The 25,291-nt window shown below is 45.4% G+C and overlaps 1 protein-coding gene across 3 annotated transcripts in view; it reads left to right on the forward strand.

Annotated features, from left to right (window-relative positions):
• LOC139385815 (nectin cell adhesion molecule 1b) overlaps positions 1–25,291 on the forward strand; it is a 388,964-nt gene that overhangs the window by 244,394 nt on the left and 119,279 nt on the right. For all 3 annotated transcript variants that reach the window (XM_071131059.1, XM_071131061.1, XM_071131062.1), the window contains exon 6: positions 3,392–3,539. In XM_071131059.1, coding sequence (XP_070987160.1) covers positions 3,392–3,539 — 148 coding nt within the window. The remainder of the gene's footprint in view (positions 1–3,391; positions 3,540–25,291) is intronic.

A 25,291-nucleotide genomic window follows, 5' to 3' on the forward strand; every position in this document is an offset into this window, starting at 1 on the left:
CGGGATTGCTCGACACTAGAGGTTAAGGATCTCAGATCATGAGAAACAAAATTCTCTGGTCTGATGAAACCAAGATTGAACTCTTTGGCCTGAATGCCAAGCGTCACGTCTGGAGGAACATGGCACCATCCCTACGGTGAAGCATGGTGGTGGCAGAATCATGCTGTGGGGATTTTCAGCGGCAGGTACTGGGAGTCTAGTCAAAGGCAAAGATGAACGGAGCAAAGCACAGAGACATCCTTGATGAAAACCTGCTCCAGAGTGCTCAGGACCTCAGACTGGGCGAAGGTTCACCTTCCAACAGGACAACGACCCTAAGCACACAGCCAAGACAACGCAGGAGTGGCTTTGGGACAAGTCTCTGAATGTCCTTGAGTGGCCCAGCCAGAGCTCGGACTTGAACCAAAATCTATTATCTCTGGAGAGACCTGAAAATAGCTGTGCAGCAACGCTCCCCATCCAACTGACAGAGTTTCAGAGGATCTGCAGAGAAGAATAGGAGAAACTCCCCAAATACATGTGTTCCAAGCTTGTAGCTTCATACCCGAGAAGACACAAGGCTGTAGTTGCTGCCAAAGGTGCTTCAATAAAGTACTAAGTAAAGGGTCTGAATACTGATGTAAATGTGATATATATATTTTTATTTGTATTAATTTTTTATAAAAATTTCAAAAAATCTGTTTTTGCTTTGTCATTATGGGGTACTGTATGTAGATTGCTGAGGATTTTTATTTACTTAATCCATTTTAGAATAATGTGGAAAAAGTCAAGGGGCCTGAATTCTTTCCGAAGGCACTGTATCTTTCCGAAGGCACCCAAATCATTCTCCGTGGACAACTACTGACACACTTTACCATCTTGTCTCTCTCTGTAGGGCTCAATCTGGAGACCATTGTGTGTTGTGTGTACTTAAAACTTCTTGACTATACTTGAGACGCAGATGTCTCAAGTAGACACCTGGAAATGCAAATGCGCTACGCTAAATGCTAAATGTACTCGTTACAACTCAAACCTTGATCAAAATTCACAAGCAGGGTATTGAATTAAAGCTACACTCGTTGTGAACCTAGCCAGCAAGTCAGATTTTTAAAATGCTTTTCGGCGAAAGCATGAGAAGGTATTATCTGATAGCATGCACCACCTGAAAATCCCTGAATGCGACGTAAACAAAGACTCTGCTTATCCGACGCAGCACAAAACGCAGAAATAAAATATAAAACATTCATTACCTTTGACGAGCTTCTTTCTTGGCACTCCTATATGCCCCATAAACATCACTATTGGGTCTTTTTTTTCGTTTAAATCGGTCCATATATACCCAAAATAGCTTTGTATGGAAGCTGTGTCATTCAGAAAAAAACATTGTTTTTAAACGCTGCGTAATTTTTTAAAATTAAAAAAGTTGACGATAAACTTTCACAAAACACTTCGAAATCCTTTTGTAATCCAACTTTAGGTATTAGTAAACGTTTATAATCTATCAAAATGATTACAGGGCGATGTATATTCAATAGCTCCTCGCTTGCAAATCAATGGCTGCCAATGTCTTCATTAACAACATCCGGGTGAAGACTGGAAGAAACGGATGCCAGATAGATGGATTTTCCAACAATTAATTCAATTGAAAATGACGACAATGGCGACATCGTGTGGAATTTGTATGAATTGCATGCAGGTCGATATTAAATTTTGTCCTCTTTTAACAACTCGTGGAAGTGACTTATGGAAATTATTTTTAGCTTTCAGAGAGCAGTTTTTCTTGCGTTTTTCAATGAAACACACGATCTGTTATAGTCACAGCCGTGATTTAACCAGTTTTAGAAACTTCAGAGTGTTTTCTATCCACACATACTAATCATATGCATATACTATATTCCTGGCATGAGTAGCAGGACGCTGAAAAGTTGCGCGATTTTTAACAGAATTTTCGAAAAAGGAGGGGGTAGAAGTAAGAGGTTTTAACAACAAGAGCCCATCAAGTCTCTGTGTATCTCTGTGTCCATAATCCTGAGACGGTGATTGCGTCCCAAATGGTACCCTAATCCCTGTTTAGTGCATGACTGTTGAGTACGGCACTATATGCAGCCCATAGGGCTCTGGTCAAAAGTCTTGCACGAAACAGGGAACAGCTAGGCACAGTGTTGGAGGGGGGAAGTATAGGCCTCAACACATTATGTGAAGAGTTTGGAGTCTTCACTACACTTATGTAATCAAGTATATATACTTAGAAACAGAAGAGAGAAGATGTATAGACAGCCCATTATCAGCCTGAAAACGTCATCCTGGTACGTTTTTGAAAAAAAGGTGTTGATGTTTTTCTCAATACATTGGGTTCAATGGGAAACGGTGAGAGTTACAGGGTTGACGATTATGTCAATACATTGCAGTCAATGGGAAAAGACTGTCACAGTGTTGATGCCTAAGTGGGCTTGACAATCTCTTTCTAAAATTATCTGACGCAATTGTTGCTACCCCTATTACTAGCTTGTTCAACATCTCTTTCGTATCGTCTGAGATCCCTAAAGATTGGAAAGCTCCCGCTGTCATCCCCCTCTTCAAAATGGGAGACACTCTAGACCCAACCTGCTACAGACCTATATCTATCCTACCCTGTCTTTCTAAGGTCTTCAAAAGCCAAGTTAACAAACAGATCACCGACCATTTCAAATCCCACCGTACCTTCTCCGCTATGCAATCTGGTTTCCGAGCTGGTCATGGGTGCCCCTCAGCCACGCTCAAGGTCCTAAACAATATAATAACCGCAATCGATAAATGACAATACTGTGCGTGTGTGTGTACATGCGTGCGTGTGTGCTCATAGTTTTGTGTGTGATGAATGGTTTACACGTTTAAAAAATCTTGAGTTGCAAGGAACAATATTTGCAGACTAGCTTTTCAGTCAGACACATAGTTGTCTACAGAGTGGGTGGATGATGGAGTAGTAGAAATCCAGATAGACTGTAGCTAACACTATGGTGTCTCTCTCTCTTACTACAGGACAGCTTACCTTTAGCCTGGGGAGAGACTTAACTTATAACTGCGGTCTTGAAAGTTGGTATTCAAATCACAAATTCTTTCTGATGAGAAATCGTTTCTCTAGTTCTCTCTCTGCCTCCCTCTCTCTCTCTCACTCCCTCTCTCTCTCTCTGCCCCCCCCTCTCTCTCTCGCTCCCTCTCTCTCTCGCTGCCCCCCTCTCTCTCTCTCTCGCTCCCTCTCTCTCTCTCGCTCCCTCTCTCTCTCGCTGCCCCCTCTCTCTCTCTCTGCCCCCTCTTTCTTCCCCCTCTCTCTCTCCTCCCTCTTCTTTCGATCAGCCTTTATGCCACAGGTGATGTTCTGAACTGTAACTGCTCTCTCGTTCTAACTATCATCCCTCTCTCCTCTCCTCCACAGAGAAGCCGATGGCCCGAGGCCCTCCCGGAGGAGTCTTGGGGGTGCTGGGTGGTGTCGTAGCCGCTGGGCTCCTCATCGCCATGGCCGTCACTGTCTTCATGGTCTGCCGGCGGCAGCAGAAGACACGCACCAACACTGACAATGACCTGTGAGTTCCCAAGGGCGGGTGGGGCAAGTGGTTGGGGCAAGTGGTTGGGGCAAGTGGTTGGGGCAAGTGGGTGGGGCAAGTGGGTGGGGCAGGTGAGTGTGGTAAAATATATATATACTTGTTTGTTTAATATAAGTAATTTGAAATTATTTATACTTTTACTTTTGATACTTAAGTATATCTTTGCAATCACAATTTTATTTTGATACTTAAAACCATATACGTTTAGACTGTTACACAGGTGGTATTTTACTGGGTGACTTTCACTTTTACTTGAGTCATTTTCTATTAAGGTATCTTTACTATTACTCAAGTATGAGGCATATATCTGGGGAAGGGTATAAAACCATTTCTAGAGTATTGAACTTTTCCAAGAGAACAGTGATCTCCATCATTGGGAAATGGAAAAAATATGGAACTACCCAGACTCTGCCTAGAGCTGGCCGTCCGACCAAACTGAGCAACCAGGCAAGAGGACCTTGGTCAGGGAGGTGACCAAGAATCCAATGGCCACTCTGATAGAACTACAGAGTTCCTTGGCTGATATGGGAGAACCTGCCAGAAAGACAACAGACTCTTCAGCATCACCAATCTGGGCTGTATGGGAGAGTGGCCAGACAGAAGCCACACCTGAGAAAATTGCACATGACAGCACACCTGGAGTTTGCAAAAAGGCACGTGAAAGACTCTGACAGCATAAGGCAAAATATTATGTGGTCTGATGAGACAGAAATTGAACTATTTGGCCTGCATGGGCACAGCCCATCACCTGTCTAACATCATCCCTACTGTGAAGCATGATGGTGGCAGCATCATGCTTTGGGGATGATTTTCAGCGGCAGGGACTGGGAGACTGGTAAGGATAGAGGGAACAGTGAATGGAGCCAAATACAGGCAAATCCTTGATGAGAACCTGCTTCAGAGTGCAGATTTACATTCCAACCGGACAATGACCCCAAGCATACCATAAAAGCAAAGCTGGAATGGCTTCAGAACAACAACGTGAAAGTCCTTGAGTTGCCCAGTCAAAGCCCAGACTTGAATCCCACTGAAAATCTGTGGAAAGACTTGAAGATTGCTGTTCAACGCCGCTCCCCATCTGACTTAACAGAGCTTGAGAAAATATGCATGGAAAAAAATCTGCAAATTCAGATGTGCAAAGCTGATACAGACATGCCAAAGAAATCTCAAAGTTATAATGTCCTCCAAAGGTGCTGGTATTGACCCAGGGGTGTGAATACTTACGTAAATTACATTTCTGTATTTATTTTCGATAAATGTGCAAACATTAAAAGAAAATGTTTAGTCTGTCATTATGGGGTATTGTGCGTAGACGGGTGATCTACATGTTTTCTTTATCCATTCATTTTGAATTCAGGCTGTAACACACCAAAATGTGGAATGAGCAACCAGGCAAGAGGACCTTAGAAAGTAAATACTTTCTAAAGGCTCAGTAGGGAGGGAGGGAGGGAGGGAGGGAGGGAGGGAGCGAGGGAGCGAGAGAGAGAGAGAGAGAGAGAGAGAGAAAAAAAAAAACTCTCCCAATGCTGAGAACCAATTAGTGATCAGGTCAATCATCCCGACCAACAAAGATGTGCCAGAGTTTCAGACTCAGCACAGAATGGACACCCCTCCCCAACAGTAGGATCCAGGTGTACCAGATGCATGTTGGTGGCTATGGCTCCATGTATTATCCTCCATTGGAGGTCAGCTGTCCTCTTATCAATATGCAGTTTGTATAATGATCGCCAACAGCCCTTTGGGGAGGCACCTGAACCAAGCACACCCGCCCACCTCGTCGATTTTACCCCTTCCAGGGAAGAGGCATGGGACACCTTTACACATATTCTGTACGTGGCCTTCTTTCCCACCTCCTTGAACTCCCCCAGCTCCGGGGTATGACCCAGCTTGGTACACCCCACGCCTAGCAGACATGTAGGCTGGCAGATCGTAGGCTGGCTGAACCCAGAACACGGGACTGGATGGCAGTGTTGTAAAAAAGAGGCTCTTCAAAAAGCCACATCCCTGGTGGCTTGCAGGCCTTACGGGACTTGACAAGAACCCTCCAAGTCTGCATAACAGACCCACAAAATGGAGTCAGGCCAGGCAACTCACCCCCCTCCAGCTTTAAGAGAAAAAGGTGCTTGTCTAAGCCCAAACAGCCCTCTCTCCTCATCAGTGTGTAGGCTGTGTCGACCCAGTTAGAACCATCACTGTACAACAGTATCTGGGCTGCTTGAAGCCAGAAAGCCATGATTCTAGAGGAAATGTCCACCAGGCCTTGCCCACCCTCGTGCAGTGTCAGGTACAGGGCTGCAGCTTTAATCCAGTGTTGTCCAGACCAGAAGAAATTGACAAGGGTCCTCTGAAGCTCTTGTATCAGACCCTTTGGTGGCTGCAAAATCATGATTCTGTGCCACAGGGTAGAGGCAGCATGATTATTAGTTACCAGTACACTTCCCCTATAAGACATCTGGGTCAGCACCCATTTCCATCTTGACAGTCTGGCACACACTTTCTCCACTACACCCTCCCAGTTATTTATCTGAAAGACATCGAAGCCTAGAAAAAACCCCAAAGTCTTCATTCCATCTCTGCCCCACTGAAGCCCCCCTGGTAACCGTGGAGCGGACCCAATCTGAAGCTGACCTGCCCACAGCGCTTCACTCTTTCCCAAATTGACTCTAGCTGAAGAGGCCCTCTCATACACCTTTAACCTTTTGCGTGTAGGGGGCAGTATTTTTGTTTTTTGATAAAAAACGTACCCATTTGAAACTGCCTATTTCTCAGCCACAGAAACTAGAATATGCATACAATTGTCAGATTAGGATAGGAAACACTCTAAAGTTTCCAAAACTGTAAAAATATTGTCTGTGAGTATAACATAACTGATATTGCAGGCCTGAGGAAAATCCAATCAGGAAGTGCCTCTTATTTTGAAACCTCTCTGTTCCTATGCATGCCTATCCTCCATTTAAAGGGATATCTGTAAAGGATATCCTTTTTTCTATGGCTTCCCGAAGGTGTCAACAGTCTTTAGACATAGTTACAGGCTTTTATTTTGAAAAATGAGCGTGAAGGATCACATTGCGTAAGTGGATAGGTGGGGGCTCTCAGAGTGAGTTTTTGCGCTTAAGAGTAAAGCCGCCATTGTTCCTCCCACTGTTATTGAAAAACCTACACACTCGGTTGATATATTATTGAATATATATTTTAAAAACAACCTGAGGAGTGATTCTAAAAAACGTTTGACATGTTTCTGTGGACATTGTGGATATTATTTGGAATATACGTCTGCGTTGTCGTGACCGCTTTTTCCTGTGGATTTCTGAACATAACGCAACAAACAAACGGAGGTAATTTGGTTATAAAAATAATCTTTATGGAACAAAAGGAACATTTATTGTGTAACTGGGAGTCTCGTGAGTGAAAACATCCGAAGACCATCAAAGGTAAACTATTTTTTTGATTGCTTTTTTGATTTTCGTGACCTAGCTACTTAATGCTTAGTGTACATAATGTTATGTTATGCTATCGATAAACTTACACAAACGCTTGGATTGCTTTCGCTGTAAAGCATAATTTCAAAATCTGAGACGACAGGTGGATTAACAAAAGGCTAAGCTGTGTTTTCCTATATTGCACTTGTGATTTCATGAATATAAATATTTTTTAGTAATTTTATTTGCATCTGGCGCTATGCTATTCAGTGTTTGTTGATGACAATTATCCCGCTACCGGGATGGGTAGCGTCAAAAAGTTAAAGCGTTTGAGAGAACCTCACATCTTCACTGTAATAAAAACTGTCACCTCATCTGCATACGCAGAGAGTGCTATCTTGGGACCCTTCATTACACCTGGCACAGAGAAACCAGTAAGCTTCGCTCTTAAAAAAACAAAGGCTAAGCCTTTGGCTAACCCCCCCCACATGAACCCCCCCCCCCCCCCTCTGTAACCCATTACTCGTAGTGGGCATGTCCTCCACTACCTAGGAGCCTAGCTCCACATGAACCCCCTCCTTTACCCCAGCACTCGTACTGGGCACCTGCTCACCAGTCTGAGGAACCGGCTCTTCAGATACATCCTTACCTTCTACAACAATACTTTTCTGCAGCATAACATTTTCCTCTAATACAAGTTGCAACTCCGTGCCCTCAACCCGGATAACTTGTTTCTCAGCAACAGGTGCTATTGACTGCTCTACCGCTGTCGGTCCACCTCTCCCTACATCAGAGGGCCCAGGCGTTACGATGACCACCTGCGCCCCTCCCTCGGCCTTCTCCCTTTTCGGGCAAGCATGTCGCTTATGACCAACATTCCCACAATCAAAACACAGTTGACTACCCGTTTTAGCATAAGCCATATACAGTCTATTGTCATACTTGATTTTAAACGATAACTCTAAAGTCTGCTCCGGTGAGTCCAAAAACATAAAAACCTGTCGCCGAAATGTCATAACCTGTTTCAACGCCGGGTGTTTGCAACCCAACGGGACAACCTTAATTGAACTGGCAAACTTCCCAAAGCGCAATAACTCGCGCTCCAATTCCTTTTCAAACAACCGAAAGTGAGCAGTTGTAATCTGAATAAATGGATAAAAGGCCATTCTTGAACATAGGATGAGACATTCCTACTAATTTACTAGAGAACCAGTTTGGATTTAAGTATAACTTTTGTATGACTGATGTCTTTAGTGAGCGGTCTAATGCTTTAATATTTAACCATTTCTGCCCTCCAATTCCATATTCATTATATAAATAGGCCCTTTTAATTTTGTCTGGCTTGCCATTCCAAAGTAAATTGATTATTGTTTGTTCATATAATTTAAAAAGCAGGTCACGAGGTGTAGGCAAAACCATAAGCAAATAGGTCAACTGTGATATGACTAAAGAGTTAATCAGGGTGATTTTTCCACAAATAGACAGGTATTTTCCTTTCCATGGTAGCAAAATCTTACCTAATTTTGCCAACTTTCTATAAAAATGTAATTATTCTTAATTTTGGGATTTGTATACCGAGTGTGTCCACATCTCTGCCAGACGATTTAATTGGTAAACTACACGGTAATGTAAAATTGGCATTTTTGTTTGATCCAATACGTAATATAGTACACTCATCATAATTGGTTTTAATCCAGAGATTAAAGCAAAAGTGTCTAGATCTTCAATGAGACCGTGGAGAAATTCTGATTGTAGTTTTAAAAGAAAACATGAATCATCAGCGTACAATGTGTCACGTCCGTCGTTAGAATGAGACCAAGGCGCAGCGTTATATGCGTACATTCTCTTTTAATGAATGAACACCGAACAAACCAACAAAATGAACAAACGAAATGTGAAGCTATACAAAATAGTGCTGACAGGCAACTACACATAGTCAAGATCCGACAAACTAACACAGAGAAAAAACAGCTTACTATGGTCAGGGCATGACAGTACTCCCCCCCCCAAAGGTGCAAACTCCGACCGCAAAACCTGACTCAATAGGGGAGGGTCCGGGTGGGCATCTATGATGGATGACGCAGGGCGTCAGGGTCGGTTCCGGTGCGGGTCGCATCGCCGGAAGCTCCGGACCGTGGGTCATCGCTGGAGACACCGGACCGTAGATCGTCGCAGGAGGCTCTGGACTGAGAACCCCTGCTGAAGGCTCTGGACCGCCGACCGTCGCTGGAGGCTCTGGACCGCCAACTCTCGCTGGAGGCTCGGGACCGCCGACTCTCGCTGGAGGCTCGGGACCGCCGACCGTCGCTGGAGGCTCTGGACCGCCAACTCTCGCTGGAGGCTCGGGACCGCCGACCGTCGCTGGAGGCTCGGGATCGCCGACCGTCGCTGGAGGTTCCGGACTGCAGACGTCTCAGGAGGTTCTGGATTGCAGGCCGTCTCAGGAAGTTCCGGACTGCAGACCGTCTCAGGAGGTTCCGGACTGTAGACCGTCTCAGGAGGTTCCGGACTGTAGACCGTCTCAGGAGGTGCCGGACTGTGGCCCGTCATTAGAGGTTCCGGACTGTGGCCCGTCATTGGAGGTTCCGGACTGTGAAAAGTCGTTGGAGGTTCCGAACTGTGAAATGTCGCCGGAAGCTCTGGACTGGGAACTGTCGCCGGAAGCTCTGGACTGTGGAGGCGCACTGGAGGCCCGATGCGTGGGACCGGCACAGTTGGCACCGGGCTGATGACACGCACCCCAGGGCGAGTGCGGGGAAGAGGCACAGGACGTACCGGACTGTGGAGGCGCACTGGAGACCTGATGTGTGGGACCGGTACAGGTGGCACCGGGCTGATGACACGCACTTCAGGGCGAGTGAGGAGAGGAGGCACAGGACGTACTGGACTGTGGAGGCGCACTGGAAACCTGATGCATGGGACCGGTACAGGTGGCACCGGGCTGATGACACGCACTTCAGGGCGAGTGAGGAGAGGAGACACACGACGCACTGGACTGTGAAGGCGCACTGGAGGTCTAGAGCGCAGAGCTGGCACAACCCTTCCTGACTGGATACTCACTCCAGCCAGGCAAGTGCGGGAAGCTAGCATAGGACACACTGGGCTATGAAGGCACACTGGAGACCTGATGCGTGGGATCGGTACCGGTGGCACCGGGCTGATGACACGCACCTCTGCACACCCACTCTGCAGCGCTCTCAACGCCAGCACCTCTCTCGGGAATCTTGCGTCAAGCTCCTCACTCAACTCTCTGACTGGCTCCATGTGCCTCTTCCCAAAAAATGTATTGGGGTTTCTGTGGCCTTCCTCCCCGACGTCGCTGCTTTCCTCTCATGCTCCTAGGCGACTCTCACCCTAGGAAGGTGATCCTGTCCTGCCTGGATATCCTTCCAAGTCCATGATCCCTTCCCATCCAGGATCTCTTCCCAAGTCCATGATCCTTCCTCCTTCTGGGCACGCTGCTTGGTCCTTTATTGGTGGGATCTTCTGTCACGTCCGTCGTTAGAATGAGACCAAGGCACAGCGTTGTATGCGTACATTCTCTTTTAATGAATGAACAAGATCCCACGAAACACAAAGGGGAAATGGCTGCCTAAATATGATCCCCAATCAGAGACAACGATAAACAGCTGTCTCTGATTGGGAACCATACCAGGCCAACATAGAAGTACAAATTCACCTAGATGACCCACCCAAGTCACCATCACGCCCCAACCAACACAGAGAAAAAACAGCTTACTATGGTCAGGGCGTGACACAATGACACTTTAGTTTTTAAGACAAGGATTTCTAATCCCTTAATATTATTGTTGTATCTAATTTTCATAGCAATGGCAATAATAAATATACAGTGGGGAGAACAAGTATTTGATACACTGCCGATTTTGCAGGTTTTCCTACTTACAAAGCATGTAGAGGTCTGTAATTTTTTATCATAGGTACTGTACCAAATATTAAGTTCTGCTTTTCTGATGTATTAAATACTTATATCATGCAATAAAATGCAAATTAATTACTTAAAAATCATACAATGTGATTTTCTGGATTTTTGTTTTAGATTCCGTCTCTCACAATTGAAGTGTACCTATGATAACAACTACAGACCTCTTCATGCTTTGTAAGTAGGAAAACCTGCAAAATCGGCAGTGTATCATATACTTGTTCTCCCCACTGTATATGCAGATAGTGGACAACCTTGTTTTACTCCTCTAGATAGTTTAAAACTTTCTGAGATGTAGCCATTATTTGCTATTTTATACCCAGGGTTACTATACATAACTTTAACCCATTTTATAAGAGATTCCCCAAAATTGAAATATTCTAGGCATTTATATATAAACTCCAGTCGTACTTTATCAAAAGCCTTTTCAAAATCAGCTATGAAACCTGTCTGATTAGGATGAATAATATCTGACAATTCTTTTTAATTCTATGCGCCAAGCATTTTGCTAGGATTTTTGCATCACAACACTGAAGTGTAAGAGGTCTCCAATTTTTTAAATGGACTGGATCGTTACATATAGCACTTGGGTCCTGTTTCAGTAATAATGATATCAGATCTTCACATTTTTATTTTGGATACAATAAAAATATCAAGGTCTTCCTGAGAGGCCCAGATCTTGAAATAATCAATTTTAGGTAATAAACTACAAATATTAAAATGTAAAAATGTCAAACCTTTTCTGCATTTAAATCATACAGAGTTCTCAAAGTCAGATTACTTTGAGATTTCAGAACAACAGGAGACTCAAATATTGGATTATATCTATTCGGAAAAGTAGGAATAGCAATGACATTTCTCTGGTTAGCACCATTTGGCATGTCACCACTTTCAGATACAACATGTGGAACTCTCATAGAGACCAAAGAGGAGATGGTAAAAACTGACTTACATGTAATGATAATATTGTCCTCACCTCAATTTAGTTTACCAAGAACCTTTCCAAAGTTTGATGACAACAGCCGGGAGCCATTTTCACCCTGGTGAATTCAGTCTTCCACAAAGTAGCCAGGCATATTCCAGAAGGAGTCAAAATTGTCAGCGAAGGACATACCCCAGTCCTTGGTCAGACGCATTAACCACTGGTGAAGAGACCAAAGACAGCTAAAACACTCAACGAGATGGATTTGGGCTCGAGACAATTATTTGTCCTGCTAATTCCTGTGCATTCTCCAAGAAATTGTCACTTAGCTGTACAGATTTCACACACATAATATCATTAGAACCAATATGCAACATAACTGTTTTCAGAGCAGGAATCTGTTTCTTGATGGTGGGCATGACCTCTGATAACTCCAATACCTTCGCTCCAGGAAAACAATGTGTATAGGTATTTCATCCACCGATGTAACCAAGGAGCATCCCATAATAATGGTTGATGGCTGTTGTCCATTTCGAGCCGGAGCCCTCAGCCCAAGCATTGCCCCATCAGGGGCTCCTCTAACTCGCCCCCCACAAATGACAGGAATAGCAGAGCCCACCTTATTCCCCGGAGATCACAATGTTGGCCGATACTGAAGGAACCTCTGATTATTTGCGTAGACTACGGAGAAATAATTTTAATAACAATCCTTTGGGCAAATCAGATGTCAATGTAGCCTACATAAACCCTACCTCATTGCAAATGTACTTTCCCATACAGCTTGTGTAAGAAAAATTAGAGGAGTTACTTTCAACTATTTAATGTTATTTAGGTAGTCTACGCAAATGAGCATGGAAGATGATCCATGTCTAAATGAGTTGACATGATAACTCCACTGAATCAAACACAGCTTGTTTCCTAGCTAAGCAGGGTCAGAGGTGGAAAAGGTATCCAATTGTCATACTTGAGTAAAAGTAAAGATAGCTTAATAGAAAATGACTCAAGCAAAAGTGAACGTCACCCAGAAAAATACTACTTGAGTAAAAGTCTAAAAGTATTTTGGTTTAAGTATACAGTATGTACAGTTGAAGTCGGAAGTTTATGCAGATGCAGAGTTGCAAAGAAAAAGCTGCATCTCAGACTGGCCAATAAAAAAGAAAAGATTAAGATGGGTAAAAGAACACAGACACTGGACAGAGGAACTCAGTTTAATACAGGTCCTACGTGTGAATCGAACCCTGGCGTTGCACTACCAACTGATAGAACACAGACACTGGACAGAGGAACTCAGTTTAATACAGGTCCTGCGTGTGAATCGAACCCTGGCGTTGCACTACCAACTGATATAACACAGACACTGGACAGAGGAACTCAGTTTAATACAGGTCCTACGTGTGAATCGAACCCTGGCGTTGCACTACCAACTGATATAACACAGACACTGGACAGAGGAACTCAGTTTAATACAGGTCCTACGTGTGAATCGAACCCTGGCGTTGCACTACCAACTGATATAACACAGACACTGGACAGAGGAACTCAGTTTAATACAGGTCCTACGTGTGAATCGAACCCTGGCGTTGCACTACCAACTGATATAACACAGACACTGGACAGAGGAACTCAGTTTAATACAGGTCCTACGTGTGAATCGAACCCTGGCGTTGCACTACCAACTGATATAACACAGACACTGGACAGAGGAACTCAGTTTAATACAGGTCCTACGTGTGAATCGAACCCTGGCGTTGCACTACCAACTGATATAACACAGACACTGGACAGAGGAACTCAGTTTAATACAGGTCCTACGTGTGAATCGAACCCTGGCGTTGCACTACCAACTGATATAACACAGACACTGGACAGAGGAACTCAGTTTAATACAGGTCCTACGTGTGAATCGAACCCTGGCGTTGCACTACCAACTGATATAACACAGACACTGGACAGAGGAACTCAGTTTAATACAGGTCCTGCGTGTGAATCGAACCCTGGCGTTGCACTACCAACTGATATAACACAGACACTGGACAGAGGAACTCAGTTTAATACAGGTCCTACGTGTGAATCGAACCCTGGCGTTGCACTACCAACTGATATAACACAGACACTGGACAGAGGAACTCAGTTTAATACAGGTCCTACGTGTGAATCGAACCCTGGCGTTGCACTACCAACTGGTATAACACAGACACTGGACAGAGGAACTCAGTTTAATACAGGTCCTGCGTGTGAATCGAACCCTGGCGTTGCACTACCAACTGATATAACACAGACACTGGACAGAGGAACTCAGTTTAATACAGCTCCTACGTGTGAATCGAACCCTGGCGTTGCACTACCAACTGATATAACACAGACACTGGACAGAGGAACTCAGTTTAATACAGGTCCTACGTGTGAATCGAACCCTGGCGTTGCACTACCAACTGATATAACACAGACACTGGACAGAGGAACTCAGTTTAATACAGGTCCTACGTGTGAATCGAACCCTGGCGTTGCACTACCAACTGATATAACACAGACACTGGACAGAGGAACTCAGTTTAATACAGGTCCTGCGTGTGAATCGAACCCTGGCGTTGCACTACCAACTGATATAACACAGACACTGGACAGAGGAACTCAGTTTAATACAGGTCCTACGTGTGAATCGAACCCTGGCGTTGCACTACCAACTGATATAACACAGACACTGGACAGAGGAACTCAGTTTAATACAGGTCCTGCGTGTGAATCGAACCCTGGCGTTGCACTACCAACTGATATAACACAGACACTGGACAGAGGAACTCAGTTTAATACAGGTCCTACGTGTGAATCGAACCCTGGCGTTGCACTACCAACTGATATAACACAGACACTGGACAGAGGAACTCAGTTTAATACAGCTCCTACGTGTGAATCGAACCCTGGCGTTGCACTACCAACTGATATAACACAGACACTGGACAGAGGAACTCAGTTTAATACAGGTCCTACGTGTGAATCGAACCCTGGCGTTGCACTACCAACTGATATAACACAGACACTGGACAGAGGAACTCAGTTTAATACAGGTCCTACGTGTGAATCGAACCCTGGCGTTGCACTACCAACTGATATAACACAGACACTGGACAGAGGAACTCAGTTTAATACAGGTCCTACGTGTGAATCGAACCCTGGCGTTGCACTACCAACTGATATAACACAGACACTGGACAGAGGAACTCAGTTTAATACAGGTCCTACGTGTGAATCGAACCCTGGCGTTGCACTACCAACTGATATAACACAGACACTGGACAGAGGAACTCAGTTTAATACAGGTCCTACGTGTGAATCGAACCCTGGCGTTGCACTACCAACTGATATAACACAGACACTGGACAGAGGAACTCAGTTTAATACAGGTCCTACGTGTGAATCGAACCCTGGCGTTGCACTACCAACTGGTATAACACAGACACTGGACAGAGGAACTCAGTTTAATACAGGTCCTACGTGTGAATCGAACCCTGGCGTTGCACTACCAACTGATATAACACAGACACTGGACAGAGGAACTCAGTTTAATACAGGTCCTACGTGTGAATCGAACCCTGGCGTTGCACTACCAACTGATATAACACAGACACTGGACAGAGGAACTCAGTTTAATACAGGTCCTACGTGTGAATCGAACCCTGGCGTTGCACTACCAACTGATATAACACAGACACTGGACAGAGGAACTCAGTTTAATACAGGTCCTACGTGTGAATCGAACCCTGGCGTTGCACTACCAACTGATAGAACACAGACACTGGACAGAGGAACTCAGTTTAATACAGGTCCTGCGTGTGAATCGAACCCTGGCGTTGCACTACCAACTGATATAACACAGACACTGGACAGAGGAACTCAGTTTAATACAGGTCCTACGTGTGAATCGAACCCTGGCGTTGCACTACCAACTGATATAACACAGACACTGGACAGAGGAACTCAGTTTAATACAGGTCCTACGTGTGAATCGAACCCTGGCGTTGCACTACCAACTGATATAACACAGACACTGGACAGAGGAACTCAGTTTAATACAGGTCCTACGTGTGAATCGAACCCTGGCGTTGCACTACCAACTGATATAACACAGACACTGGACAGAGGAACTCAGTTTAATACAGGTCCTACGTGTGAATCGAACCCTGGCGTTGCACTACCAACTGATATAACACAGACACTGGACAGAGGAACTCAGTTTAATACAGGTCCTACGTGTGAATCGAACCCTGGCGTTGCACTACCAACTGATATAACACAGACACTGGACAGAGGAACTCAGTTTAATACAGGTCCTGCGTGTGAATCGAACCCTGGCGTTGCACTACCAACTGATATAACACAGACACTGGACAGAGGAACTCAGTTTAATACAGGTCCTGCGTGTGAATCGAACCCTGGCGTTGCACTACCAACTGATATAACACAGACACTGGACAGAGGAACTCAGTTTAATACAGGACCTACGTGTGAATCGAACCCTGGCGTTGCACTACCAACTGATATAACACAGACACTGGACAGAGGAACTCAGTTTAATACAGGTCCTACGTGTGAATCGAACCCTGGCGTTGCACTACCAACTGGTATAACACAGACACTGGACAGAGGAACTCAGTTTAATACAGGTCCTGCGTGTGAATCGAACCCTGGCGTTGCACTACCAACTGATATAACACAGACACTGGACAGAGGAACTCAGTTTAATACAGCTCCTACGTGTGAATCGAACCCTAGCGTTGCACTACCAACTGATATAACACAGACACTGGACAGAGGAACTCAGTTTAATACAGGTCCTACGTGTGAATCGAACCCTGGCATTGCACTACCAACTGATATAACACAGACACTGGACAGAGGAACTCAGTTTAATACAGGTCCTACGTGTGAATCGAACCCTGGCGTTGCACTACCAACTGATATAACACAGACACTGGACAGAGGAACTCAGTTTAATACAGGTCCTGCGTGTGAATCGAACCCTGGCGTTGCACTACCAACTGATATAACACAGACACTGGACAGAGGAACTCAGTTTAATACAGGTCCTACGTGTGAATCGAACCCTGGCGTTGCACTACCAACTGATATAACACAGACACTGGACAGAGGAACTCAGTTTAATACAGGTCCTGCGTGTGAATCGAACCCTGGCGTTGCACTACCAACTGATATAACACAGACACTGGACAGAGGAACTCAGTTTAATACAGGTCCTACGTGTGAATCGAACCCTGGCGTTGCACTACCAACTGATATAACACAGACACTGGACAGAGGAACTCAGTTTAATACAGCTCCTGCGTGTGAATCGAACCCTGGCGTTGCACTACCAACTGATATAACACAGACACTGGACAGAGGAACTCAGTTTAATACAGGTCCTACGTGTGAATCGAACCCTGGCGTTGCACTACCAACTGATATAACACAGACACTGGACAGAGGAACTCAGTTTAATACAGGTCCTGCGTGTGAATCGAACCCTGGCGTTGCACTACCAACTGATATAACACAGACACTGGACAGAGGAACTCAGTTTAATACAGGTCCTACGTGTGAATCGAACCCTGGCGTTGCACTACCAACTGATATAACACAGACACTGGACAGAGGAACTCAGTTTAATACAGCTCCTACGTGTGAATCGAACCCTGGCGTTGCACTACCAACTGATATAACACAGACACTGGACAGAGGAACTCAGTTTAATACAGGTCCTACGTGTGAATCGAACCCTGGCGTTGCACTACCAACTGATATAACACAGACACTGGACAGAGGAACTCAGTTTAATACAGGTCCTACGTGTGAATCGAACCCTGGCGTTGCACTACCAACTGATAGAACACAGACACTGGACAGAGGAACTCAGTTTAATACAGGTCCTGCGTGTGAATCGAACCCTGGCGTTGCACTACCAACTGATATAACACAGACACTGGACAGAGGAACTCAGTTTAATACAGGTCCTACGTGTGAATCGAACCCTGGCGTTGCACTACCAACTGATATAACACAGACACTGGACAGAGGAACTCAGTTTAATACAGGTCCTACGTGTGAATCGAACCCTGGCGTTGCACTACCAACTGATATAACACGGACACTGGACAGAGGAACTCAGTTTAATACAGGTCCTACGTGTGAATCGAACCCTGGCGTTGCACTACCAACTGATATAACACAGACACTGGACAGAGGAACTCAGTTTAATACAGGTCCTACGTGTGAATCGAACCCTGGCGTTGCACTACCAACTGATATAACACAGACACTGGACAGAGGAACTCAGTTTAATACAGGTCCTACGTGTGAATCGAACCCTGGCGTTGCACTACCAACTGATATAACACAGACACTGGACAGAGGAACTCAGTTTAATACAGGTCCTGCGTGTGAATCGAACCCTGGCGTTGCACTACCAACTGATATAACACAGACACTGGACAGAGGAACTCAGTTTAATACAGGTCCTGCGTGTGAATCGAACCCTGGCGTTGCACTACCAACTGATATAACACAGACACTGGACAGAGGAACTCAGTTTAATACAGGACCTACGTGTGAATCGAACCCTGGCGTTGCACTACCAACTGATATAACACAGACACTGGACAGAGGAACTCAGTTTAATACAGGTCCTACGTGTGAATCGAACCCTGGCGTTGCACTACCAACTGGTATAACACAGACACTGGACAGAGGAACTCAGTTTAATACAGGTCCTGCGTGTGAATCGAACCCTGGCGTTGCACTACCAACTGATATAACACAGACACTGGACAGAGGAACTCAGTTTAATACAGCTCCTACGTGTGAATCGAACCCTAGCGTTGCACTACCAACTGATATAACACAGACACTGGACAGAGGAACTCAGTTTAATACAGGTCCTACGTGTGAATCGAACCCTGGCGTTGCACTACCAACTGATATAACACAGACACTGGACAGAGGAACTCAGTTTAATACAGGTCCTACGTGTGAATCGAACCCTGGCGTTGCACTACCAACTGATATAACACAGACACTGGACAGAGGAACTCAGTTTAATACAGGTCCTGCGTGTGAATCGAACCCTGGCGTTGCACTACCAACTGATATAACACAGACACTGGACAGAGGAACTCAGTTTAATACAGGTCCTACGTGTGAATCGAACCCTGGCGTTGCACTACCAACTGATATAACACAGACACTGGACAGAGGAACTCAGTTTAATACAGCTCCTGCGTGTGAATCGAACCCTGGCGTTGCACTACCAACTGATATAACACAGACACTGGACAGAGGAACTCAGTTTAATACAGGTCCTACGTGTGAATCGAACCCTGGCGTTGCACTACCAACTGATATAACACAGACACTGGACAGAGGAACTCAGTTTAATACAGCTCCTGCGTGTGAATCGAACCCTGGCGTTGCACTACCAACTGATATAACACAGACACTGGACAGAGGAACTCAGTTTAATACAGGTCCTACGTGTGAATCGAACCCTGGCGTTGCACTACCAACTGATATAACACAGACACTGGACAGAGGAACTCAGTTTAATACAGGTCCTGCGTGTGAATCGAACCCTGGCGTTGCACTACCAACTGATATAACACAGACACTGGACAGAGGAACTCAGTTTAATACAGGTCCTACGTGTGAATCGAACCCTGGCGTTGCACTACCAACTGATATAACACAGACACTGGACAGAGGAACTCAGTTTAATACAGCTCCTACGTGTGAATCGAACCCTGGCGTTGCACTACCAACTGATATAACACAGACACTGGACAGAGGAACTCAGTTTAATACAGGTCCTACGTGTGAATCGAACCCTGGCGTTGCACTACCAACTGATATAACACAGACACTGGACAGAGGAACTCAGTTTAATACAGGTCCTACGTGTGAATCGAACCCTGGCGTTGCACTACCAACTGATATAACACAGACACTGGACAGAGGAACTCAGTTTAATACAGGTCCTACGTGTGAATCGAACCCTGGCGTTGCACTACCAACTGATATAACACAGACACTGGACAGAGGAACTCAGTTTAATACAGGTCCTACGTGTGAATCGAACCCTGGCGTTGCACTACCAACTGATATAACACAGACACTGGACAGAGGAACTCAGTTTAATACAGGTCCTAGGTGTGAATCGAACCCTGGCGTTGCACTACCAACTGATATAACACAGACACTGGACAGAGGAACTCAGTTTAATACAGGTCCTACGTGTGAATCGAACCCTGGCGTTGCACTACCAACTGGTATAACACAGACACTGGACAGAGGAACTCAGTTTAATACAGGTCCTACGTGTGAATCGAACCCTGGCGTTGCACTACCAACTGATATAACACAGACACTGGACAGAGGAACTCAGTTTAATACAGGTCCTACGTGTGAATCGAACCCTGGCGTTGCACTACCAACTGATATAACACAGACACTGGACAGAGGAACTCAGTTTAATACAGGTCCTACGTGTGAATCGAACCCTGGCGTTGCACTACCAACTGATATAACACAGACACTGGACAGAGGAACTCAGTTTAATACAGGTCCTACGTGTGAATCGAACCCTGGCGTTGCACTACCAACTGATATAACACAGACACTGGACAGAGGAACTCAGTTTAATACAGGTCCTACGTGTGAATCGAACCCTGGCGTTGCACTACCAACTGATATAACACAGACACTGGACAGAGGAACTCAGTTTAATACAGCTCCTACGTGTGAATCGAACCCTGGCGTTGCACTACCAACTGATATAACACAGACACTGGACAGAGGAACTCAGTTTAATACAGGTCCTACGTGTGAATCGAACCCTGGCGTTGCACTACCAACTGATATAACACAGACACTGGACAGAGGAACTCAGTTTAATACAGGTCCTACGTGTGAATCGAACCCTGGCGTTGCACTACCAACTGATATAACACAGACACTGGACAGAGGAACTCAGTTTAATACAGGTCCTACGTGTGAATCGAACCCTGGCGTTGCACTACCAACTGATATAACACAGACACTGGACAGAGGAACTCAGTTTAATACAGGTCCTACGTGTGAATCGAACCCTGGCGTTGCACTACCAACTGATATAACACAGACACTGGACAGAGGAACTCAGTTTAATACAGGTCCTACGTGTGAATCGAACCCTGGCGTTGCACTACCAACTGATATAACACAGACACTGGACAGAGGAACTCAGTTTAATACAGGTCCTACGTGTGAATCGAACCCTGGCGTTGCACTACCAACTGATATAACACAGACACTGGACAGAGGAACTCAGTTTAATACAGGTCCTACGTGTGAATCGAACCCTGGCGTTGCACTACCAACTGATATAACACAGACACTGGACAGAGGAACTCAGTTTAATACAGGTCCTACGTGTGAATCGAACCCTGGCGTTGCACTACCAACTGATATAACACAGACACTGGACAGAGGAACTCAGTTTAATACAGGTCCTACGTGTGAATCGAACCCTGGCGTTGCACTACCAACTGATAGAACACAGACACTGGACAGAGGAACTCAGTTTAATACAGGTCCTGCGTGTGAATCGAACCCTGGCGTTGCACTACCAACTGATAGAACACAGACACTGGACAGAGGAACTCAGTTTAATACAGGTCCTACGTGTGAATCGAACCCTGGCGTTGCACTACCAACTGATATAACACAGACACTGGACAGAGGAACTCTGTTTAATATGGGTCCTACGTGTGAATCGAACCCTGGCGTTGCACTACCAACTGATATAACACAGACACTGGACAGAGGAACTCTGTTTAATACAGGTCCTACGTGTGAATCGAACCCTGGCGTTGCACTACCAACTGATATAACACAGACACTGGACAGAGGAACTCTGTTTAATACAGGTCCTACGTGTGAATCGAACCCTGGCGTTGCACTACCAACTGATATAACACAGACACTGGACAGAGGAACTCAGTTTAATACAGGTCCTACGTGTGAATCGAACCCTGGCGTTGCACTACCAACTGATATAACACAGACACTGGACAGAGGAACTCAGTTTAATACAGGTCCTACGTGTGAATCGAACCCTGGCGTTGCACTACCAACTGATATAACACAGACACTGGACAGAGGAACTCAGTTTAATACAGGTCCTACGTGTGAATCGAACCCTGGCGTTGCACTACCAACTGATATAACACAGACACTGGACAGAGGAACTCAGTTTAATATGGGTCCTACGTGTGAATCGAACCCTGGCGTTGCACTACCAACTGATAGAACACAGACACTGGACAGAGGAAATCAGTTTAATACAGGTCCTACGTGTGAATCGAACCCTGGCGTTGCACTACCAACTGATAGAACACAGACACTGGACAGAGGAACTCAGTTTAATACAGGTCCTACGTGTGAATCGAACCCTGGCGTTGCACTACCAACTGATAGAACACAGACACTGGACAGAGGAACTCAGTTTAATACAGGTCCTACGTGTGAATCGAACCCTGGCGTTGCACTACCAACTGATATAACACAGACACTGGACAGAGGAACTCAGTTTAATACAGGTCCTACGTGTGAATCGAACCCTGGCGTTGCACTACCAACTGATATAACACAGACACTGGACAGAGGAACTCAGTTTAATACAGGTCCTACGTGTGAATCGAACCCTGGCGTTGCACTACCAACTGATATAACACAGACACTGGACAGAGGAACTCAGTTTAATACAGGTCCTACGTGTGAATCGAACCCTGGCGTTGCACTACCAACTGATATAACACAGACACTGGACAGAGGAACTCAGTTTAATACAGGTCCTACGTGTGAATCGAACCCTGGCGTTGCACTACCAACTGATATAACACAGACACTGGACAGAGGAACTCAGTTTAATACAGGTCCTACGTGTGAATCGAACCCTGGCGTTGCACTACCAACTGATATAACACAGACACTGGACAGAGGAACTCAGTTTAATACAGGTCCTGCGTGTGAATCGAACCCTGGCGTTGCACTACCAACTGATATAACACAGACACTGGACAGAGGAACTCAGTTTAATACAGGTCCTACGTGTGAATCGAACCCTGGCGTTGCACTACCAACTGATATAACACAGACACTGGACAGAGGAACTCAGTTTAATACAGGTCCTACGTGTGAATCGAACCCTGGCGTTGCACTACCAACTGATATAACACAGACACTGGACAGAGGAACTCAGTTTAATACAGCTCCTACGTGTGAATCGAACCCTGGCGTTGCACTACCAACTGATATAACACAGACACTGGACAGAGGAACTCAGTTTAATACAGGTCCTACGTGTGAATCGAACCCTGGCGTTGCACTACCAACTGATATAACACAGACACTGGACAGAGGAACTCAGTTTAATACAGGTCCTACGTGTGAATCGAACCCTGGCGTTGCACTACCAACTGATATAACACAGACACTGGACAGAGGAACTCAGTTTAATACAGGTCCTGCGTGTGAATCGAACCCTGGCGTTGCACTACCAACTGATATAACACAGACACTGGACAGAGGAACTCAGTTTAATACAGGTCCTACGTGTGAATCGAACCCTGGCGTTGCACTACCAACTGATATAACACAGACACTGGACAGAGGAACTCAGTTTAATACAGGTCCTACGTGTGAATCGAACCCTGGCGTTGCACTACCAACTGGTATAACACAGACACTGGACAGAGGAACTCAGTTTAATACAGGTCCTACGTGTGAATCGAACCCTGGCGTTGCACTACCAACTGATATAACACAGACACTGGACAGAGGAACTCAGTTTAATACAGGTCCTGCGTGTGAATCGAACCATGGCGTTGCACTACCAACTGATATAACACAGACACTGGACAGAGGAACTCAGTTTAATACAGGTCCTACGTGTGAATCGAACCCTGGCGTTGCACTACCAACTGATATAACACAGACACTGGACAGAGGAACTCAGTTTAATACAGGTCCTACGTGTGAATAGAACCCTGGCGTTGCACTACCAACTGATATAACACAGACACTGGACAGAGGAACTCAGTTTAATACAGGTCCTGCGTGTGAATCGAACCCTGGCGTTGCACTACCAACTGATATAACACAGACACTGGACAGAGGAACTCAGTTTAATACAGGTCCTACGTGTGAATCGAACCCTGGCGTTGCACTACCAACTGATATAACACAGACACTGGACAGAGGAACTCAGTTTAATACAGGTCCTACGTGTGAATCGAACCCTGGCGTTGCACTACCAACTGATATAACACAGACACTGGACAGAGGAACTCAGTTTAATACAGGTCCTACGTGTGAATCGAACCCTGGCGTTGCACTACCAACTGATATAACACAGACACTGGACAGAGGAACTCAGTTTAATACAGGTCCTACGTGTGAATCGAACCCTGGCGTTGCACTACCAACTGGTATAACACAGACACTGGACAGAGGAACTCAGTTTAATACAGGTCCTACGTGTGAATCGAACCCTGGCGTTGCACTACCAACTGATATAACACAGACACTGGACAGAGGAACTCAGTTTAATACAGGTCCTGCGTGTGAATCGAACCATGGCGTTGCACTACCAACTGATATAACACAGACACTGGACAGAGGAACTCAGTTTAATACAGGTCCTACGTGTGAATCGAACCCTGGCGTTGCACTACCAACTGATATAACACAGACACTGGACAGAGGAACTCAGTTTAATACAGGTCCTACGTGTGAATCGAACCCTGGCGTTGCACTACCAACTGATATAACACAGACACTGGACAGAGGAACTCAGTTTAATACAGGTCCTGCGTGTGAATCGAACCCTGGCGTTGCACTACCAACTGATATAACACAGACACTGGACAGAGGAACTCAGTTTAATACAGGTCCTACGTGTGAATCGAACCCTGGCGTTGCACTACCAACTGATATAACACAGACACTGGACAGAGGAACTCAGTTTAATACAGGTCCTACGTGTGAATCGAACCCTGGCGTTGCACTACCAACTGATATAACACAGACACTGGACAGAGGAACTCAGTTTAATACAGGTCCTACGTGTGAATCGAACCCTGGCGTTGCACTACCAACTGATATAACACAGACACTGGACAGAGGAACTCAGTTTAATACAGGTCCTACGTGTGAATCGAACCCTGGCGTTGCACTACCAACTGATATAACACAGACACTGGACAGAGGAACTCAGTTTAATACAGGTCCTACGTGTGAATCGAACCCTGGCGTTGCACTACCAACTGATATAACACAGACACTGGACAGAGGAACTCAGTTTAATACAGGTCCTACGTGTGAATCGAACCCTGGCGTTGCACTACCAACTGATAAAACACAG

The sequence above is a fragment of the Oncorhynchus clarkii genome, chromosome 27 (assembly GCF_045791955.1).
Source record: "Oncorhynchus clarkii lewisi isolate Uvic-CL-2024 chromosome 27, UVic_Ocla_1.0, whole genome shotgun sequence".
NCBI lineage: Eukaryota > Metazoa > Chordata > Actinopteri > Salmoniformes > Salmonidae > Oncorhynchus > Oncorhynchus clarkii.